At 48.9% G+C, this 22120-nt stretch overlaps 1 protein-coding gene across 6 annotated transcripts in view; it reads left to right on the forward strand.

Annotated features, from left to right (window-relative positions):
* Dpp6 (dipeptidyl peptidase like 6) overlaps window positions 1–22120 on the forward strand; it is an 883656-nt gene that overhangs the window by 844728 nt on the left and 16808 nt on the right. For all 6 annotated transcript variants that reach the window (XM_052721907.1, XM_052721909.1, XM_052721906.1 and 3 more), the window contains exon 17: window positions 9938–9985. In XM_052721907.1, the coding sequence (XP_052577867.1) occupies window positions 9938–9985 (48 nt within the window). The remainder of the gene's footprint in view (window positions 1–9937; window positions 9986–22120) is intronic.

Raw genomic sequence — 22120 nt, forward strand, 5'->3', positions numbered from 1 at the left:
GTGTGTGTGTGAATGGTGTGTATGTATGTATATATGTATGTGGGGGGGTAAATGGTGTGTGTGTGTGTGTGTGTGTGTGTGTGTGTGTGTGTGTGAATGGTATGTGTGTATGTGAATGGTGTGTATGTATGTGGGGGTGTGAATGGTGTGTGTGTGTGTGTGTGTGAATGGTGTGTGTGTGTGAATGGTATGTGTGTATGTGAATGGTGTGTATGTATGTGTGGGTGTGAATGGGGTGTGTGTGTGTGTGTGTGTGTGTGTGTGTGTGTGTGTGTGTGTGTGTGAGTATACATGCACTGTGTGTCATATATAGAGAGGCCCATTTTTTACATCAAATACCCTCCTCTGTTCACTTATATATTGAGGCAGGGTCTCTCACTTGAACCAGAGACTGCTGATTCAGCTCATTTAGCTAGCCGGCTTCCTCCAGGGATCTCCTGTCTCTGCCTTCTGAGTGCTGGGATTACAGGTGGGCTGCCACACCTGCCCTGGCGTTGACATGTATGCCAGGGAGCACTTCAGCTGCTGAGCCGTCTCCCCAGACTCTGAGGCTCCTTCTCTCCCCCCAGCGTGCTCCCCAATGCTGTTGCCAGTTTGTATTTCAGAGAGAGATTCCCACCATGCATCTGTTAGCGTTCAGCCAGATAAGCCTGCTACCCAGAGGTCTGTGATGCTGAGCAGCTGTCCGTAGAGCACACAACATGGAACCTGCTGCAGAGCACACCATTGGCTGCTGTAACTTCATCCAAAGCCATCACATCACTGCTCCTGCGGTAGAAACCCAGATGGGAGCTGTCTGGAAATCAAAACATCTAGCACGAAGCCAAAGCTCACCCCGGGTATCCTGACCCCTCTCTGCTCACAGGGGCCAATGTGTGGCTCTCTGCACCATGAACTTCTGGTGACCACACTCACTGGTCAGAATTCTGGCTGCCTTTAAATGTAAAGAAAGATGATTCAGGTTTTAGGCTCAGGAATCTGCACAAGCAACAGCCAGCTCTTGAGCAGGCAGGGTGACAAAATGGCAAAAGCTTTCTCCCATGTAAAGCTCATCTTAGTGACGGCTAAGGGAGCCTGGGGCAAGGTGTGCCGCTCAGAAAAAGAGGGGAGAATACAGAGCAATTTTAAACTTTGGTGACCAAGGCCTGTGTTCACCGCCTTTGCCTTACTGTCACCGAAATGCCTGGCCAGAGCAACCTAAGGGAAGAGCGATTTGTCTTGGCTCACGGTTGCAGAGGGATGCAGCCCAGCACAGCCAGGAAGGCAGTGTGTGGCAGAGGGGAACATGTTCACATGGTGACCAACCAGGAAACAGAGAGAGTGCCTAGAAGCCAGGGTAGACTTAGTCAAAAACCACCCTCTGATGACCACTTCTGCCAGAAAGGCTCCATCACTTGCCCAGATAGAGCCAGCAGCTGGGAACAAGCCTGTGGGGAGCATTCACATTCAAAACGGAACACACCCTGTGCACCTCATCAGGAATAACACTCTAATTAGAGTGTGATAGAGACTCTCCCCAAAATCTTATGTGTGTCCCCAATGTTTTTAACATATTCCTTCATCTCTTAGGGAAATCTTTAGGAGACAATAACACAGATCTGGTCAAAAGGTCAATTTATGACTCTTCTACTTGGTCTTTGCTTCTTAGGAGGAACTCATTTTGATTTGGGTGTTTTCCTAAATGATCCATCAGTTTTCAGAAACCGACCATGGTGATTTGAATGAGAAATGTCCCCTATTATCTCCGGCGTTTGAACACATGGTCCCCAGTAGGTGGGGCTGTCTGGGGAGGTTTAGAAGGTACAGCCTTGCTGGAGGAAGTTCGTCATGTCACTGTAGCAGGCTTTGGGAGTTTACCACACTGCTGGACTAGCAGTGTGCACGCTCTGCTTCCTGCTTGTGGCTTCTGATGTGAGTGCTCAGCTTCCTGCTCCTGCCACCATGCCTGATGCTTGTGGCTGTGCTTCTCCAGCACGATGGACTCTCCTCCCCTCTGGAACCATTCACCCAAATAAACCCTTTCTTCTATAAATGGCCTTGGTCATGGTGCTTTTACCACAGCAAAAGAAATAAAATTAATGTACCTACTCACCACAGAAATCTGGAAGCCAGTGGGTATTGCCGTAATTTGTAGACAGCAGAAAGTGAAACCCACTAATCTTCTGTGGGGAAATACGATGGCACTGGGGCCACAGGTGGCCCACAGAGTTAGGGCACCGCCTACTCTGGGAGGAGCTGACCTCAGGTCATGTCATAACTTAGATAAGCAGTGCCCTCAAAAAGGCTCACGTGTTAAAAGCTTAGCTGCCTGCTGGTGAGCTTCTGAGAGGCGGTTGGACTATGAGGGCAGACCTCAGCAGTGGTTACCTGCTAATGGGTTCACAGCTGAATGAACTCTGTGGAGGGAGCATCTGCTTGGAAGAAGAAGGTCACTTGGTGTGTGTGTGGGGGGGGTGCCTTGAAGGGAAGACTGTAGCTAGAGTTTTCCTGCCTGGCCCACAGTCAGGACAAATCTCTCTCACCTGCCAGTCCCACAGCCACTCAAACCCAACCAAGTAAACACAGAGACTTATATTGCTTACAAACTGTATGGCCATGGCAGGCTTCTTGCTAACTGTTCTTACAGCTTAAATTAATCCATTTCTATTAATCTATACCTTGCCACATGGCTCATGGCTTACCGGCATCTTCACATGCTGTTTGTCATCGTGGCGGCTGGCAGTGTCTCTCTGACTCAGCCTTCCACTTCCCAGCTTTATTCTCCTCCTTGTCCCGCCTACACTTCCTGCCTAGCCAATGGCCAATCAGTGATTTATTTATTGACCAATCAGCAACACACTTGACATACAGACCATCCCACAGCAGAAGACCCCGTCCCTGGCCTCACTATCCCCCCCTTCTCCTGCTTCCTCTCCTCCTTTTTGCCTCTTTCTCCCTCTCTCTTCCCTTCCCTCCCTCTCTTCCCTTCCCTCCCTCTCCCTCTCTTCCCCTCCTTCCCTCTCCCTCTCCCATATCTACCAGGAGGTAGCCAATCTGTTCCACCACACACTCCCCACTGAGACCTCAGCATGACCCAGAAACAATGTAACCAAGAAGCCCTGGTTTCTGAAAGCACCACCCAGCATAAGCCCCTCCTCCCCTGAGCTGTCCCCTCCCCTCGGGTGTTGTTACAGCAATAAAATGTGATATGCATGGGTCAGGACTCTGCACGGGTTGGGGGGACAACATTGTATTCTGTGGAGACAGGAGGGTCCTTTGGGTGCCTGTAAACTCGAGCAGTGTCTTTTTTAGACTTGACCAGTCTAAGAAGTTTGCTCTGGGAAAGTCGTAATGACGATGGCCCAGCTGAAACATGGCTCTCAGTCAGACCTGTGAAGGAAGACCTGACTGGTGGCACTTAGTGAGAACTCGAGGTACAGAGCCACAGTAACCTGAATTATTAAAAACAGGGCACAGAGAATGGTCTCGAGAGACCTGTTATCAGCCTAATTTAAAGTTTCTACCTTGATATGTCATGGCCAAATTAGCACTTGACGGGCCGTTCATTAGCCATTAATTTGTTCAGCAGTCATTACACATGCATTGCCCACTGCCCTTCTGGGGTAGGGAGTGGAAGGATGCATAGAATTGTGCCAGGTGGGGGTGGGGGGAGACTCCGTATGTGTCTCTCCGGCTGGGCGGGGTAGAGGTAGCTTGACTTTTGAAAGTTGCAGCTCAGCCAGGGTATTTACTATCCCCTGCGCAGGCGGCAGCACCTGTAAACACAAGAGAAATACCTGCAACCACAGGACAAAGACCTGACTCCCAGGGGGCATTAAATTAGCAATTGTGCAATTAAAACAGGACCAAGAGCAGGCATGAAGACTGTGCAAGGCACGTGACCTTGAGGTGTGCTGTGTAATGCTACAGAAGGCACATTTTTCCTGTTGGTTTTCAGAGATACAGCATATTTCTGCTAACCACAGTCACGGTGGTATGACAGACCACTTGAATTTGCTTCTCTTGCCTGTCTAGGGGAAATTTTGTATCCTTCGACCGGCATTTTCTTCCTGGTCACCAACATTCTACTCCCTCTATGCATCTCGGGAATTGTGCTCATCTTTCTGTGTCTGTCTCATTTTACTGAGTAGAATGTCCTCTTGGTGTATCCCTGCCATCACAGATGGCAGAGCTTTTAGGGGATAAGCAGTGCTCCCAAGGGAATATGCTGTGTTCTTTGCCCAGTTATTCAGCGATGGACACTTGGTGGCTTCAGTGTCTTGACTTGTGTGAACAAGCTTCGGTGATACAGGGGTGCAAGTATCTTTTCAGCTTTCTGACTTCGTTTCCTTGGGGTATACACCCAGTAGTAGGATACCTGAGCCAGCTGACAGTTCAGTTTCCTTTGTAAGTTTTGACACACTTTCATGCTGTTTTCCACAATCACTGTACTATCTCACCAACAGTGTTCGAGAACTCCTTCTCCACATCCTCACCAGCATGCCATCACTTGTCTCTTGGATAGCACCCTTCTAAAAGGTGTGGGATGGTGTCTCATTGTGGTTTTAATTAGATATCCACAATCAATGATTTTTTTTTTTTTAGTAGTTTTTCATATACTTGTTGGCCATCTTTTCGTCTTTTTTCAAGGAATGTTTATGTAGGGACTGGAGAGATGGCTCAGCAGTTAAGAGCACCCACTGTGCTTCCAGGGGACCTGAGGTCATTTCCCAACACCTATGTCTGGCTGCTCACACCTTCCTATAACTCCAGCTCCAGGGGATTCAATATCTTCTTCTGACTCTGCTAGCACCCACACACACATACACATAAGGATAAAACTAAATATTAAGAAAGAAAGACCTATTCAGATGCTTAGAGAGTTGTTTTTTAATGTTTTTAACATGTCTGTGTGATGTGTGCTTACGTGTGCATGCACATGTGAAGGTCAAAGGTCAATGTTGGGTAACTGTCTTGATCGATTTTCACCTTAATCTGTTTAAACAAGGTCTCTCATAGAACCTGGAGCTCACCAATTAGCTAGACTGCAAGCCTCCAGGATGCTCCTGCATCCAGTTCCACATGTTGGGATTACAGGCTCTGCCACCATGCCCAGCTTTTACATGAGTCTTGGGGGTCCAACTCAGGTCCACATGCTTGCCCAACCAACACTTTGCCTGACGAGCATCTCCTCAGCCCCACCCTGGGTTTTTCCACTGTAAGTTTTATGGCAATTAGAAAAGGATATGCAGAAAAGCTCAAATCCATCCACTGTCATATTTTCTAAGCAAGCAGGACAAATCTGGTTTGCTATTAAGATTCAGTGACATTTATAGCCATACATATGAGCATTTTTGTGTCTATATGTTTAAAATATTGGGGCTGCAGAGATGACTCAGTGGTGAAGAGCACTTGCTGCTCTTCCAGAAGACACAGGTTTGATTCCCAGCACCCACATGGAAGCTCACAATTGTCTGTAACTCCAGTTCCAGAGGAGGACCCAACGCCCTCTTCTGGTCCATGAGAGCATTGCAGGCACTTGGTGCAAAGGTATGCATGCAAGCAAAACACCCATACATACACAGAAAAAAAAAATAACTTAAAAATATACATAAAATAAGACAGGTGTGGTGGTGCATACCTTTAACCCCAGCACTCAGGAGTCAGAGGCAGGAGGACTTTTGTAATTCCAAGACCAGCCTGGTCTACAAAGTTAGTTCTAGGACAACTAGAACTACATAGTGAGACCTGGTCTCAAAATATATATGTAATAATAAAGCTTTTCAAGTGTTTCAGTATTTCCTAACATAGTTATGAAAGAAGATATAAAGCTCTTCTAGGTCTAGGTCTGTCATGGAATTTTCATGTTTGGGGGTGGATAATTGCATATAATATATTCAACAGTGAAAGTGTAAAACCCAGTATGAAGCTCCCCGGCTTCGTGTGGAACGGCTGCACTAACGGTTCAGAAGTCCGTTGAGTTGTACAGATTTCAGGTCTGGTTCATTTTGCGTGTGATTTTTTTTTTATTTGCAACGTTTTTATAATAAAAGTTTTTAAAAAATGCTTCTATGTAAATGTGGCTACATATATACAGACACACACTACGACATTCTAGAAGGGTTTGGGCTCTTTCTGGGAGGAGGGGATGAAGTGGGTCCCTTAGCTGTCACTTAGTCCCTTTCTTTACTATTTGAATTTTTGTTTCAAGACATGTATTACGTCGCTGTATTAGAAAATGAAAATTCATCCAAGCTCTGTGCCTTCCTCGCTGCATGAATGAGACAAAAGACTTAAAGCTGGCTGTGTCACTGTTTTCTTGTCTGTAAACTGTTTGAAGCGTCTCTGCAGAAGGGCTGTGAAGATTGGACTTGAAATGATTCATAGGAGAGAGTTACCAGGATGCCTTTTACATCGTAGCCACTGAATAAATAATAATTGTTTACATTATTAATAAGAGCATGGGGCATGCTCTGTTAGCAAATTTTTTCACCTCAAAATGTGCATGGCAAACAGCTGTAGGCGCTTTATCTCTCAATGACTGCTTGGCTCCCTGCGCAGGCTCCTGGGGAAGGCCTGACAGAACAGGGCTGACAGGAGAGGAGCTCTCAGTAGAAGCCTCCATAGTTTAACCCTGCAGTCAGTGCTTACCTGCCCATCGGGGTGCACAGACAGATGTTCCGTGGCTTTTCCCCTCCTACGTAGGGAGTGCCAGAGTCATCGAATAAAAGTACTGGCTACCTAGCACATGTGAATTTCGGGCAAATAACAAATAATTTTTGTCAGTATACCCTAAGTACCACAGGGATGTGTTTATAGTGAAAAGTTTTCATTGCTTCTGGGAAATTCACAGTAACCAGCTGCCTGAGTTTTTTTTTTTTTCCCTGACCGGCCTGTCTCTGGATGGAGAAGCAGGGGTCATAGGGTGGGGGAAGGGACAGGAGTTGTAGAACAGTCACTATAGAAATCAGTATGGAGGTTCCAGGACTGTGTGATCAGCTGTACCACTCCTCGAAGAAGGAATCGCAGTCAGGAAACTCCAGAGCCGCTTGTACTTGTCACAGCTTTGTTCACAGTGGCTGAGTCAGCCAAGGTGCCCACCCACTGGTGACCGATAAGGAGAATGCAGCATACACATGGGAGGGGAGTATTACTCAGCCATTAAGAAGAATGAGAATCCATCATTTTTACAAAAGTGGGTGGACCTGAGAGCATCATGTTAAGCGCTATAAGCCAAAATCAGAAAGACAAATAATGTACATTTTCTCTCATATCCAAAATCTAGGTTTTATTTATTTATCTTTGACGATTTTAAATTTGTACGCAACATGTCTTATATACCTATCCATCCCCAACTCCCCTCCCACTTCTCCAAGATGTCCCCAACACACACCCCTCCCACCTGCTAGATTGTTTCCATCTTTAATTATGTGCATGTGTGTATCTATGTGGGGGTATGCACACATGAGGACAGGTTCCTCAGAGGCCAGAGGCATCGGATCAGCCTGGAGCTAGAGTGGCAAGCCATTGTGAGCTGCCCATTGTGGGTACCAGAAACCAAGCTCAGGCCCTCGGCAAGAGCAGTATATACTCTTAGCTACCGGGCCATCTCTCCAGCCCCATTCTAGATATTTTTTAAGACAAGACAGTAGAGAAGACTATAATGGAAGAGAAAAGGAACCTGAGGGGAAAGCAGTAAGAGAGGACAAGGGAGGTTAACATGATGATATACGTAAGTGTGGGGTTGTTTCAGTGAAAGCCACTATCTCGCGTAATGAATATGTGCTTTAAAAGGGAGGTATTGGGCCTCCTGGTCCTTCACTGTGTGCACTGAGTGGTGTCTGGGTCAGTCCCAGGGCAGTCAGTCTCTGCTCTGCTGTGACCTCAGTCTGTGACTCTAGCCCAGCAGCACACTCCAGCACACTCTGGCTGAGCCTGCCTCACTCTGCCTATCAACACAGAGCATCCTTCTTGGGCCTGGACTGGGCAGTCCACGCTCCAGATCTTGTATGAGGTCTGTTAGCCACGCTAGGACTCATGGCAGATCCCTGGCTCTCAACTTAGCCATTTATCACATGGACCCTGGAAGTAGGCAGGAAGTTCTGACACGGACCCTATGGATGCAAAGCCCCAGCATTGTTCTTCCTAAATATGCATTCTGTAACATTGATATCCCACACACACACTTCCAAGCACCCCAGAGTCCCCAGCCAAGTGCAGATGGCCACCCTGGCCGTGCTACCCTCCATATCTCACTCACCTCAAGCTTGTTTTTTCTGCTTTTGTCCCTACCCCAGCCCAAAGGGCGGTGTCTCCTTAGTGCTCCATCTCACTCTTTCCGCATTACTCCGAGAATGTATTTAGATATTGAAAATGGCAGCACCGGATGGAAGAAACACTTGTCCATCATGGAGCTGTGTCCTAATGCTGCAGATAAGGGATGAGAACCACTGTGCCCATAATGTCCAAGGCCTGACATCATGGCCTGTGCTGTAATACCCTGTAAGAGAAGGCGAGTGAGGGACCAGCCCTGTGGTCGTGAGTGGGTGCTCTTTCACTAAGCAGTGAAAGGCTTTCCAGCAGAGAAGGGAAAGACCAGCCATGCTGAGATCTGGGGCCAGGAAGAGCAAGTGGCCCCTGGGGGCAGCTCAGCCTCCCTCAGACCCTGAAGCAGGCACAGCAGGCAGACCCAAGCGTGCAGAGAACCACAGAGGCAAGAGGGTGTTGGGAGAGGTCCCCAGCCTAGCAGCTAAACATGCATCCACCCAACAAACATTATTGAGGAGGCCTTCTTCAAGGACCTGCTATTGCTGAAGGCTGCAGTGGACCTGTGGGTGGCTGACGGGCAGGGCCTGTTGTCCCGGGAGCTTCCTCCTAACTCCTGAGACCCGAACAGCCCTGAAACTGGGAAGGTTCCCATTGAAGAGGTTCAGTGAACAGATTCACACATTCAAAAACCACTCCCCACATGCTGAGGAGTTTGCAAAAGCGTCACAGGGGGTCAGAGACTCGAGACTATGGTGGCTTCCTGCCAGGGTGCTGGTGACCTTTTTTTTTTTTTTTTTTCAAGCTTGAGACTTGAGTAATATATACTGAGTCCAGAAAAGTGTTGTGGGGCTGCTGCTCAAGAGTGAAAATGGGGTTATGGGGCTTTAATCCAAGCACAATACTTTGTAAAATGGCGGTTTGTGCCATGTGGTGATCTGGAAAGCTGTACAGGAATGACTGGTGGTGTCTGTCAGAATCGGAGACCTGTCTGTCTTGTTCAAAGAATTGGAGAAGCACACAGAGAAGGCGAAGTAGCCAGGGGCTTTCTTCAGAAGCTAATAAGCAAAGTATAGATTGAATATCCTTCAAGAGGACACCATCATAAAATCTATTGTTTTTATCTTCAATTCTTATGTGTGTTTGCATACTAGCATACATGTGTTTGTATATGAGTGTGGGTACACATGCATTTGTGTGTGCACAAGCATGTAGGGGCCTGAGGTTGATGTCAGGAATCATCCTCAGTTGCTTTTCCTCCATATTCATTGAGGCAGACACTCTCAATCAAACCCAGAACATGCCAGTGTTGCTCATCTCACTAGTTAGCCTGTTCTGGGGCTCTTCTATACCTGCCTTCTGAGCCTGGAATTGGCAGGTAGGATGCCAAGCCCACCAGCCCTTCATGTGGGCTCCAGGAATCCAAACTCAGGTCCTCATTTTTGTGTGGCGAAAGCATCTCCCTCACTTGTCAAATGCCCAACTGTAGCCATCATCTGTACCATCAACAGGAATCCTGGTAATTAACCTGGCTGCGATATTAGAGAGCCACATCTCTTCTGGCTCCATTATCCTCTAGACCCAGACAGTCTATACATCATAAGGAAAGCTTATTTTCTCCTTTTGTTCTACACTAATGACCTTGTTTTTTTTTTTTTTTCCCTCTTGTGGTCTCTCTGCTCTCCGGACCCAGGCCCTGGTGTACCCACTGTGACTGTGCACAACACCACGGATAAGAGAAGTAAGTGCCGCTCCTCTGAAATCTTTCTGAACTCAGAAGAGTCGAAGCCAAGGTTCATGAAACAATCCAACCCAACCCCACGCCCAGCTCCAGGGCCTGAGGATGAATCGGGCCCTGTAGGTCCAATGGGGCCCCCTAGCAGCCACTACTGGTGGTAAATAAAATGGTCATGAGGATCAAAGTGACCCAGCTGAGGGTCACTGGTGTCCCTGAAAATGTCTAGGATCCACCACAGCCTATGAGTGCTGATGTTGGGTGGCCATTCCCCAGATAACCCAGGTCGTGGATGAAATCTTCTGGTTGTAGCCCAAGACTGGGTTGGATTTGAACAGCAGTCCATAGGGGGCTTCATTCTTGCCTCCTCTAAGGCTCCATGGATGCTCAAAGGTTTATCTGCCTGCAGGTCAGATGGTCATGTCCATGACGTGGAGACACTACACAGCAGTGTGATTAAGACCCCTGGGCTGGAGAGATGGCTCAGCCATCAAAGGTTAAGGCTCACAACCCAAGTGATAGGAGTTGCCTGAGGATTGTTAAGATCTTGGGGAGATCTGACTGAGGACCATTACGGTAGATATGATACAGGAGAGAGATGCAGCTCAACTCCAAATGCAGCGAGGGCAGCTGGGGGTGGAGGGGAGGAGTAGAGTGGATGGGAGATCACTGAGAGACGTCAGCAGCAGGGATTCTTGCTGATAGACCTTGTTCTTGCTGTGGTCAAGGGGAGGAGGGGAGAGGCAGAGGCAAGGATAAGGACTTGGTCAGACAGCCAGGGTAATCAGAAGATTCTTGCTAAACTGACCCAGCCGGGGGATCACTGAGACTACATGATATGATCCAAAGACTGGCCAGGGGCCAAGGTCAAGGCCCAGGGAAAAGGACATGGAGGACTCTGACTCACATGTGGCCAAGGACTAGGTCTGCCAAAGCACAGGACGTTCAGGAACCCCTAAAAGAACTCAAGTGTTCCCTAGACAAAGCCCCACGCAGACCACCACATGCACTGTGTGTTTGGGAAATTGGAATGCTGCATGTGGTGGATGATAAAGCTGAGAAGGAAAGGGACTGTGTCCTTGGCCCCTCCCTTCTACTGTCTCCAAGAAGCCCCATCCCTCTCCTCTGCCACCAACCCTTCTCACAGATATCACAGTACGGTGCCCTGCCCTAGGAGAATATCAAACTGACAACCAGCTTCTGGTGGAAGCATTTGAACCTGGGCAAAGCAGATTCGGTCAAAGAGACAACCTTTAGAAGCTATCTCAAGTTGCGGTAGGAGCCTGCTAGTCTGAGATGTGTGTAGAGAGGTTCAGAATTCCAGCATGAGGAAGAAAATCAGAAATAAACGGGTGACAAGATTCTTTAAAGGCAGAAGTTGGGGCTGGGGTGGGACTCAGTTGATCCAGTGCTCCCCCAGCATGCATGAAGCCCTGGGTTCGGTCCCCAGAACCATGTGGACTGGGTATGGTGACACATACTTGTCACCCCCACACTAGGGAATAGACTGGAGGAGGAACAATAGTTCAAGGTCATCCTCCACTACACAGCAAATTTGAGGGCAGGGGGGTGAGGCCTACCTGAACTCCATGAGAGAAAGAGAAAGGAGGAAGAAAGGAAGAAGGAAGGGAGGGAGAGGGAGGGAGGGGTGAGGGGAGGGGAGGGGAGGGAAGAGTGGCCATCAGAGTAAATAGAAACAAATGCTGAGAAGGTATTTGCCACTTGGACAGTCTGTGCTACAGCCCCTCAGGAGAGATGGGCTTTTAGAGTAAAGAGGCCTCACTCCCAAGCCTCATCTCCAGCCCACCTGGGGACTGTTCCAAGAGCCTGGGAGGTCTGAGGCTCTGGCGTTTCGGTCCACGTCCCCTGAGGAGTCTGGTACAACTGCTTGAGTATCAACATTTGCCGTCAACATGCTGCACACTCCAGTGGACACACAGCAGGGAAGAAACCCGGCTGTAGGATCGAGCTACAGCTTCCCACCCAAGTGGCCTCTGTGGTCTTCAGCAGCTTGACTATGCTCTTTAAGAAACTGTTCCTGCTTAAGCCCTACCTGATATCTTCACTTAAAAATTAGGCTTCCACAGTGTCTCAACATTGCCTTTCTTAAGAAAGCGTGTGCTGGAGCTGGGCATGGTGGTGCACACCTTTAATATCAGCACAGGCAGAAGCAGGTGGATCTCTGTGAGTTCAAGGCCAGCTTGGTCTACAGACTGAGTTCCAGAACAGCCAGACCTACATAATAAAGATACCTTGTCTCAAAAAAAAAAAAAATGTAGCCAAATATTGTTGTGCACATCTTTAATCCCAGCACTCTGGAGGCAGAGGCAGGCAAATTTGAGTTTGAGGCCAGCCTGGTCCACAGAGTGAGTTCTAGAACAGTCAGGGATACGCAGAGAAACCCTGTCTGGAAAAACAAAGAAGAGGAGGAGGAGAAGGAGGAGGAGGAGGAGGAGGAGGAGGAGGAGGAGGAGGAGGAGGAGGAGGAGGAGGAGGGGGTGGAAGACAAGGAAGACAGCATATGCTGTTTGTATTTGCTGACATGTAAGAGCTCATGGACAACTTCCTGGGACTCTATGCAGATTCTCCCTTCTTCCAACCTGGTGTTCTGTTGAGAACTGAGTGAAATGAGTGGCGTGGTCTAACATCGTGGCTGCATGCCTGTTTCCTGGATGAATCATTGCACTGGTTACCCAAGATGTCCACTTCTACCTGTGTGTGGCATCCTCGGTGTCCATTTCCCCTTAGTGTGAGGACACCGTTGTATTGGATTAGGGCCCACCCTAGTGATTTCACCTAAACACTGATCCTCATTGCAAGTAAAGCCACCTTCACTGGTACCAGGAGTTATAGCTTCAATGTCTGCAGGAATACGAGGTTGTATGTAGTTCAACCCACACATGACAACTCAGGGTCTTCTCTATGAGGTCCACATTCCTGGATGTTCCTGGATATGAAACCCCCATAATCTTCACCCTACAGGACTCCAGGAAGAGAGAATGTGGGCAGAGCACATGGGGTGTCTTTGTATGGAGGCCTAGAGCCAGCCTATGTCAGTTATGTTGGCTGCAACCCTGTCAGGAGGTGCTCCTGGCACACAGTAGCTCACAGCCATCTGCAACTCCGCTTTCAGGGCATTCAGCTCCCTCTTCTGGCCTTCATGGGCACTGCACACGTGTGGTGCACAGACATACATGCAGATAAAACACTCCTACACATAAAATAAAAATAAATAAATCTTTCTTTTAAAAAAGAGTTTAAACCAACCTGGGCTATATTAAAAGACCCAGTCAAATAATTGAAATGCAAAATAGTGGATTACAAGCAACTTCATGGTATTCCTCATGGTATTCTCTTCCCTCCCTCCAGGAGGGTCTGCTCCATTTCACTGAGGAGTGGGTTGAGGTCTAGTTTGCAAAGAATCCTGCCAGCTAAGACACCATTTCTCCTAGAATCTGACTGTTCAGGAGCAAACAGCTTCAATGGGAAGGAAAGGGAAGGGAGTGTTTAAAGAGAAAGCAAGAGGTCAGGGAGAAGGGAGGGGAGGCTGAGAGACGGCAGCAAACAAGCCTCGGAAAGTGCTCTAGTGAGCTCACACAGCTCTGAGGTGAAAAGTTTATGTCTGAATTTAGTCTGTGGGTGTGTCTCTCTCAGGCACACAACATGCAAATGACTTACAAATAACTGTCAGAGCAGGAGCCCAAAGCCCTGGTCCCTGAGTGCCAGTCAGCTGCCTTCTGCAGCTCCTGGAAGCGTCCACTCTGACAGGAGCAGGCCAGGTCTGCCTGGCAGGAAAAGCTGGGCTATGGACCCTGGTCAAGTGTCAGAGCTAGCACTGTGTATACCCTCCAGGTGTCTGTGGGAGTGCGTGACTCTCTCCCAGTGTGTGGAACTTGTAATGTGACTGCTAGCCTGTAACACACCACAGCCCAGCCTAACACCACTTGAAATGACAGCCTTGCATGTAATGCCCTGTGCTTGTCTCTTGTCTTTCAAACTAGTGACTCGTGGGTGAGGCCACACATACCTTCCACCCTAGGCACCTGGTCTAGGTGACAGTATCTTGTCCATGCCATGGTCAAAGCCTTTTGGCAATCTCTACGTCAGGTAACCATCTGCAGCACACCATGGATGTATGCCTCAGACAGGCAGCAAAGCCGATGTGTCATGGACCAGCCTTAGGGCCTTGGTAGGGTTCAGATTAGTCACTTTCTTCCAAGATTAAAAAATCCCCGGAGTGCCAGGTGGTGGTGGCACATGCCTTTAATCCCAGCACTCAGGAGGCAGTGGCAGGTGTATCTCTGTGAGTTCAAGGCCAGCCTGGTCTACAGAGTAAGTTCTAAGACAGCCAGGGATATACACAAAGAAGTCTTGTCTCAGAAAAACCAGAAAAAAAAATCCCTGGCGAGAGAACAAAAGAGACAGTCTCAAACAAAGTGGAAGGTGAGGACCATACCAAAGGATGTCCTCTGACCTCCATGCATGCACAATGATATACATGTCCATACTTACAGATGAGCATACAGAGAGGGGGGATTTAAAAGCAATAATAAGCCCCTGAAAAAATTCCAGGAGCAAGGTAAATACACAGTGAGGCAACCTAACCTGCAGGTGACAACCTCACCAGCCTGCAGTGGGGTGCCTGCAGAAGCCCACAGAGTGTCACTTAGCAACCAGATGCTCTGTTCTCATCCTCTTGCCTATCCAGACTGGTGTCTTCCAGTCAGGCTCCCTGAATCCAGCAGCTTTTCAGCATGTGTGATGGGCCATGTAGGGCAGGGCCACCTGGAATACTGTATGCATTTGTGGACTTCTCAGCACAGGTTAGGAGAGTGGAGGCACAAACCTAGGATGAATTTAACAAAGTACCCAAGTGGTCGGCTGCATTTCCAGTTAAAAAGGGTGGATCCTCAGAGTGCTTTTTCCTTTACAGGCTGAGTGAGTATCACCAACCCAAAATTCTAAAACCCAAACACTCCAAAATCCCAAAATCTGGAACTTCTTGAATATAAACATGTCAATATGTGACAGGCTGCGGTCACAGTATAGATCCACTGATAATACCATCTGAAGTTGCCTTCAGGCCAAGGGGTTACCATGTCCATGAAACAGAAAGGAATCTAGTATTCAGACTTGAGTCTCATGCCCAGATAACTCATGGAACATGCAGAGACTCTAACATCTGAAAGAACAAGAAATCTGAAGTTCCCCCTTGTGCCTGCCCAGCACTCCAGTGAGCAATTCTCAGGCCACAGCTGCTGACTGCTCAGCTGCCTGAACCCAGGATCCAGGACCCAGAACCCAGGACCTCCAGCCTTGGTCGCCGAGGAAACAGTAGCCTCTGGGAGCCCCCTGTTCCAATCTCCCTGCTTGCAGTCTGCTGAGGGAACACTGAATCAGAGGCTCTTGCACTGTCTACTGCGAGGGCAGGGTGTGCAAAGCCTTTGGGCTCCTTCCCTGTTGAGAGAACACCTCTGAGTGGCCCTTGGGCTTCTGTGAGGAAATTGTAGCTCAGTGCATTCAGAGGGGCGGTGTGCAAGCCACTGGGCTCAGGAACAGATGGTTCTGAGGAAACGGTAGGACGCCTTGCCTCGAGCGCCTGTGTTGGATACAAGTACAGTAAGGGGGTTGGGCCATTGGGAGGGCTAGGGTTGGATGACAGTGGGGCTTGTCATTCTATTGTGGCACAGCCCTGTTAGGAAAGTTGGAATTACTGTTACAGGGAGCTTGGTCCTCCCTCTCATCATCACCCCTGGCCTCCCTGCCTCTGGGGATACTTGACTTTCCCCACTTTAGGAAATCCTATCTCCAAACAGAGCCTGTGAGGCGTTGGCAGACGTGACTCTGAATTATTTAAAAGCTGTTTCCTTAAAAATGTCATTGTCATGGGCACCAAAGGCTCCTCGTGTGTCTGAGGCTTCTAACCACTCGGAGATGGAGAGAACACCAGAGGAGCCACATCTGTCCACTGCTGGTTCTGGCGTTCACATAGACAGGAGTGCGAGGCAGATGCTGGCTCCAGGCCCCTCGTGGGAAGAGAGCCGGGATCGCAGGCTGTTCACGGGCAGCTGTACATCCTCTGGGAGAAAATGGGTGCACTGGTGACATCTCATGAGCTGGGTCCGTGGACACCCCATCCTGCCCACCTGTGGTACCCTGAAATCCAGTTCAGGAGCTCTGGAGTCCACATTCCTGGGTTTCCTGGGTTCCACTTCAGTCACGTAGAAGACAGGTTTCTCTCCTTCCCCACATTCTCTGCAGGCTGTTTGGGGGGGGGTTGGTTTGGGGGGCGGTATTCATTGTTGTACCTGTTCAATGCACGTGCTAAGAAAGTGCTCTCCCACTGAACCACACTCCCAGCCCTGTCAGCTGTTTTTGTAAAGATTAGAGCCATCCCAGTTGGCATCTGGCAGTTGTGTGAAACCCACCAGACACTCTCTGGTCTCTCTGTCCCTCTAAGTATACTGTGGGCCATCCCCACCCTTCCTACCCTCTACGGACAGAGTGTCACCCAAAGGCATAAAACACTCAAGAAGGTGGAATCCCAACAAGCACGCAGTTACAAAGGGCCTGTGTACAGTACTGCAGAGCTAGACTGATGCCCTGAAGGACCTGAGGTGGCCAGTCAGACCCTCCTCCTAGGAGACATCTGGTATCAATGGGCTATAGGGGTAGGAAGGCCTGAGAGGGCCCAAGGTCACTGCAGATGTCAAATAGAAGGGTAGAAAACCACAGGACACAGCTAGCGAGGGGCTCTCTTCTCCCAACTCCTGGAAGAGGAGGGGAGGGGAGGGGAAAGAAAGGGAGAGGAGAAGAGGGAAGAGGAGGGGAGGGGAGGGGAGAGGAGAAGGAAGGGGAAGGGAGAGGAGGGGAGAAGAGGAGAGGGAGAGGAGGGGAGGAAAGGGGAGGGGAGGAAAGAAGGGGGCTCAAGAGCCCCCTTGTGAACTGGGAATGTAGCTCACTTGTACTTGCCTATCATGCACAAAGTCCTGGCTTTGATCCGCAGCAACAGATAGACTGGGCATGGGATTACACTTGAAATCCCAGCACTCGGGGGTAGAGGCAGGAAGATCAGAAATTCAGGGTCATTTTCAGGTACATAGCAAGTTGAGGCCAGCCTGGGGTACATGGGACCCTGTCTCTAAACAATTAAACAGAGCCACCTTGCCCCTAAAGTTCAGAGACAGGAGGCACATGCTAACCAAGGTCTTGCAGTTTTTCTAGAGCCCTTGGCCCTCAAAAACCTGGCTCTTCTCCGGTCCCAGCAGAGCAGGACAATAGCCTGCAGCCATCTCCTTTGGCACAGACATGGCCAGCGAAATGGACACTCATCTGTTGTGGCATCTGTCCCAAGACACTGCCAGAGACCTCCAAGCTGTGGCTGCAGGGTGGAATTCTGCTCTCAGGAAGTATAGCCAGGCCTCAGTGGACAACCTGCCTAGCCACAGCCGTGGAGAACATCTCTGGTGGCAGGACGTGTATACAGTGCACAAAGAGAAGCAGGCACCAGTTCTGTGTCCTGGTGCCCGACTTATCCCCAGCTCTTACAGCACACAAAACAAGTTTATATCTAACAGCTACAGTTTTCAAATATTTAAGGAGCTATTTGGTGAGCAGGAAAAATGGTCAGCCAGATGTGATGGTGCACACCTTTAATCCCAGCCCTAGAGGCAGGGACAGAGGCAGGTGGATCTCTGTGAGTTTAGGGTCAGCCTGCTCTACATAGTGAGTTCCAGGCCAGCCAAGACACACCCCCATTTAAATGTAAACTGAGTCAACAGTCCACAAATAATGCGTTAGAGAGTCTCCTCATGTAGTTTGAGTTGTTATCTGAGAGCTTTTCCTGGGGAAAGAACTGCATGGGGCTGGGGTGTGCCTCAGTGGGAGAGTGCTTACCCAGCTAGCATGCACATAGCCCTGGCTTCCAACCTCAGCCCCAAACAGAAAAGAACAAGAAAAGCTGCACCAAAGACCTGTCTCAAAGACGTTTTCATTTGGGCGAAGAGTCATGACGTGATCCTGTGAAATCTGAATTCACTCCTACCCTCATTCCTTCCGACAGTTTTAAGCCATTTCTTCTTTAACAGTCAGCATTTTGCATCCTTCTTTTCACTCTTTAAACTGATGCTGACATTCCCCTGCCTCCCCTAGAATTCTGTGCCAACGTCGTACAGGCATGAAATCATTTAAATGGTTTTACAGTTGCTGTGTTCATAAAGCCATAATGAACTGTCACGTGTTCATACAAAGCAGCTAGGACACATTACACACCATTAGTTATAATCACACGCCATGAGGTATAACAGGGGTGATATCCTCTAGTGATACAGCTGTGGTGTGTGAATGGGCACTTCCTCCTAATCCCAGAATACCTCTGTAAGAAACAGTGTGTGCAGGCCGGGAGGTGGTGGTGCACGCCTTTAATCCCAGCACTCTGGAGGCAGAGCCAGGTGGATCTCAGTGAGTTTGAGGCCAGCCTGATCTACAGAGCGAGATTCGGGATGGGTACCAAAACTACACAGAGAAACTCTGTCTCAAGAAGAAGAAGGAGGAGGAGGAAGAAGAGAAGGAAGAGAAGAAGAAAGAAAAGAAAAGGAAAGAAAAGAAAAGAAAAGAAAAAAAAAAGAAACAGTGTGTGCATTCTCCTGCTTCTAAAGTGTTCCAAAAGCACTGGAGTAGGTGGAGGAGAAGAGTTCTAGTAACACCACTACTTGTTTTAATTTTGTTTTCTCTGTGTGGCTGTTTTTCCTGCATATATATCTGTGCCTCACTTGGATGTCGTCTGCCTTCAGAGGCCAGAATAGAGCATTAGATCCTCTGAAATTGGAGTTACACTTGTGAGTCACTTGGTGCTGAGAATCTAGTTGAGTCCTCTGGGAGAGCAGCCAGTGCTCTTAACCTCTGAGCCATCTCTCCAGTTCCCTCTACCTTTTAAAATTCTTCCATGTTGTGTACCAAAAAATGACAACCTACCTGCCTCCAAGGATAACAATTAGAGGTGTATTTATTTCGAGCCTAATCATATCCCTGGGCAGTCAGTTTTGCTGTGTCAAAGGGCCACAAACCTTCTGTGCTGCCAGAGAGTCCTTGCCCGTCACCAGGCTTTGTCTAGGTCAACCCAGACCTAGTGGTCCCAAGTCCTCAATGTGGAGTCCACCTGCTGGTACCCCAGGAACAGATAAAACTCAAAGGTCTGTTTCACTTGTGTGTGAGGCCTTAATGGAAAAGACATGGGAACAAACACATGAGGCAGAGACCTAGGAGTCAACTCCATAAAACTTTCTGTTGATCGTGAAAAGTCTTCTGGACCCCAGAGGTACTCCCAGCAACCTTCTGGGAAGGGTCAATGGCCAGCTTTGAGGTCTCATTATAGAATCTTGGATAGACAAGCTGGCACATAGCAAACACCAAGTGGAACATAAGCCAGATGCATGGTGTCCACACCCTCAGGTGTCTACAGGGAGAACTATGGGAGACCCAGAGACCTCACTTCCTGCAAGCACCTCTCAGGGGCCTCTGAAGCACGAGCAGCTGACCAGTGTGCCAACCACAGCACCACCCTCCATGAACATAGTGCCCCTGGATGTTGGACATACACAGCAGCCCTCATCATGATATGCAGCACAACGCTGGGAAGACTAGAGATAAGACCAGTTATCTGAATCCTGCCTTCAAGATGCTCAGCACATATCCAGGGAATCAAGGAGAGACTTGGGCCAAAGAACAATCACTCTGTGTCACAAGCTGTCGAGCTGACTGTAGCAAGGAGACATAGAGGGCTAGGAGTAAAAAGAGGTCCAATTGAGGTGAGCAAGTTGGAAAGTCCTTATACCTCTGGATCTGCTCTTTGAGTTAGCTAAGGGATATAGCCCAGGGTTGATGGATGGCCTCTGCCACGAAAAGCAAGCACAGAGAAGAATGACGCTTGGGGAAGCAATGAAAAAAGCCAGTGAGGACCGGGGGTCGGGGGATGGGACCGCCTGAACATCAGCAGCCCACACTGCTCAGAGCTGCTAGAGAAGCAGGGTGTACATCATCCGCCTACACACAGCCTGGAGAGTCGTAGCCTACAGGAAAGAAGCCCCAAGCCAAGGGCCAGGCAGCCCCTCTCCCCTCTAAATCAGTGGCTTGTGGTTTCCATCACAATCTGGTCACCAGTTTTCCAATGACTAGGCACAGTGGTGATTGCTCCAAGCCCCAGGGCCATGTGGGAACAGCCCGCAGGCCACACGGCCCGGGGAGTGGCTTCCTGAGCAGACGTTTGTCTCTGTGGGCTCACTGTGTCCAGATCTGATAATAGCTAATTCCACCAAATATTAGAGGGGCTCACATTTAATTAAGGAGTGGCCATGTGTGTGCTGCAGCCTGGAGGTCCCTGCTGCCCCGAAGTCAAAGGCAGAGTCCTCCGGGAATGCACCGATCTTTTCTTATTTCTCCTCTGAGCTCCTGCCCTCTTTGAATGCAATTAGGGAAACAAATAAACTAGCTTAACTCAACTCCCCCGTGAGACCGCCAGTTCTCTGCTGATAAACCCGGCTGTGTGGGCAATCATTAAATGAGAAATCTAATATTTAACTAAATTTAATAGTCTGTTGCTTTGGTGCTCTTCTGCAGAAGGTAGGATTTCAATAGAGAGGAGGGAGCTATTCAAAGGCAGCCTGAATAGTCCGTGAGCGATTAGAACTTGCTACGCCCCACACAAGGCCAGAACTGCCAGGGCCCGGTGTGGGTGATGGGTATTTGGCTGTGTCTGCATTCACTCTGGGAAAGCTGAGCTGGGTAGGCAGCTGCACACACTTGTGATCTGAGTTTGAAGTTCTCCATCCAGAACGGCATGTAAGATTGTAGAGTTACATTAGAGCCGGTTCATACAAATTATACATAAGGAGAGTTGGACCAATTGGGAGAGGCTCTGAATAGGTCCTGGCACTTACCTGCTTCCACAGATGAAGTTCCCACAGGGCCCTGGTGGCAGAAGCTGAGTGAGATCAACGTACCCATCTTTGCTGGGCCTTTGCTGATTGTACCAATATCCATGAGCTCCCGTGTTTGCAGCCAACCCCTGTTCACACGTCCCTTTCCCATGCCACACCTAGGTCAGTCCCTCATTCAAGCAGAGTGGTAACAATGGAAGCTTCTTCCTAGGTTGTCTTAGCTAGAGCTGTGATGAAACACCACGACCAAAAGCAACTTGGAGAGGAAAGGGTTTATCTCATCATATAGCTCACCCAGCGAACTCAGGGCAGGAACTGAAGCAGAGGCCATGGAGAAGTGCTGCATACTGGCTTGCTCCTCATGGAGCGCTCAGCCTATCCTCTATAGAACCCAGGACTACCAGTCCAGGGGTGGCACCACCCATAATGAGCTGGACCCTCCCACATCAATGATCAATCAAGAAAATGCACTGCTGCCTTGTCTACAGACCAACTCTCAACTACAGGGATTCTCAACTGAGGTTTCCTATTCCCACATGACTCTAGCTTCTTTCAAGTTGCCATAAAACCAGCCAGACAGGGGTTATAAGGGACCTCCATGTGCTAAAGCTTTGAGATAGCATCTTACAGTCTGCTCTGATTCTTACACTAAGCTTGGGTCTGGGACTACCAGTGAATGGGGTCAGAATCATGGCATTCATTGAATATTAACTTCCATATGTAATTAGTCTTTCAAGCACCCAAGACTCTACAGTCAGTTTACTGAATGCTTGCTTTTCATGGTGGTGTTGGCATCACACATGGAGCAGGGAATGGTTAGCAGTCAGCCCTGTTTCCTCAGGCAGCCTGAACTCTGGGACCTCACTGAGCCTTAGGCTTCCTGAGACCCCTGGAGGATCTCTCAGTACTATTTATTTGAGACCATCTTGGAGGGGTAGCAAAAGGCCACACAGGGAACAGGGAGAAAGCCTCAGGCAGCAACCCAGGGGTGGCCACTGTCTAAGGTGAAAGTTGGAGCTGAATGGCCACATGTGGCTGGTGACTTGCCAATCATTTTCGGCAGCTTATCAGTGCATTGCAGGCACAGGAAATCTCCTATGCCCCACCCCTCTGGGAGGTCACAGTCCCTGCTTCTGTGGATGGTGACGAACCTGGAGTCACACAATGCTGTGTGTTACTCAAAAATAAAACCACTGATCACAGCATC

Source organism: Peromyscus californicus, unplaced genomic scaffold, assembly GCF_007827085.1.
Source record: "Peromyscus californicus insignis strain IS unplaced genomic scaffold, ASM782708v3 Scaffold_6__1_contigs__length_162567912, whole genome shotgun sequence".
In the NCBI taxonomy this organism is placed as follows: Eukaryota; Metazoa; Chordata; class Mammalia; order Rodentia; family Cricetidae; genus Peromyscus; species Peromyscus californicus.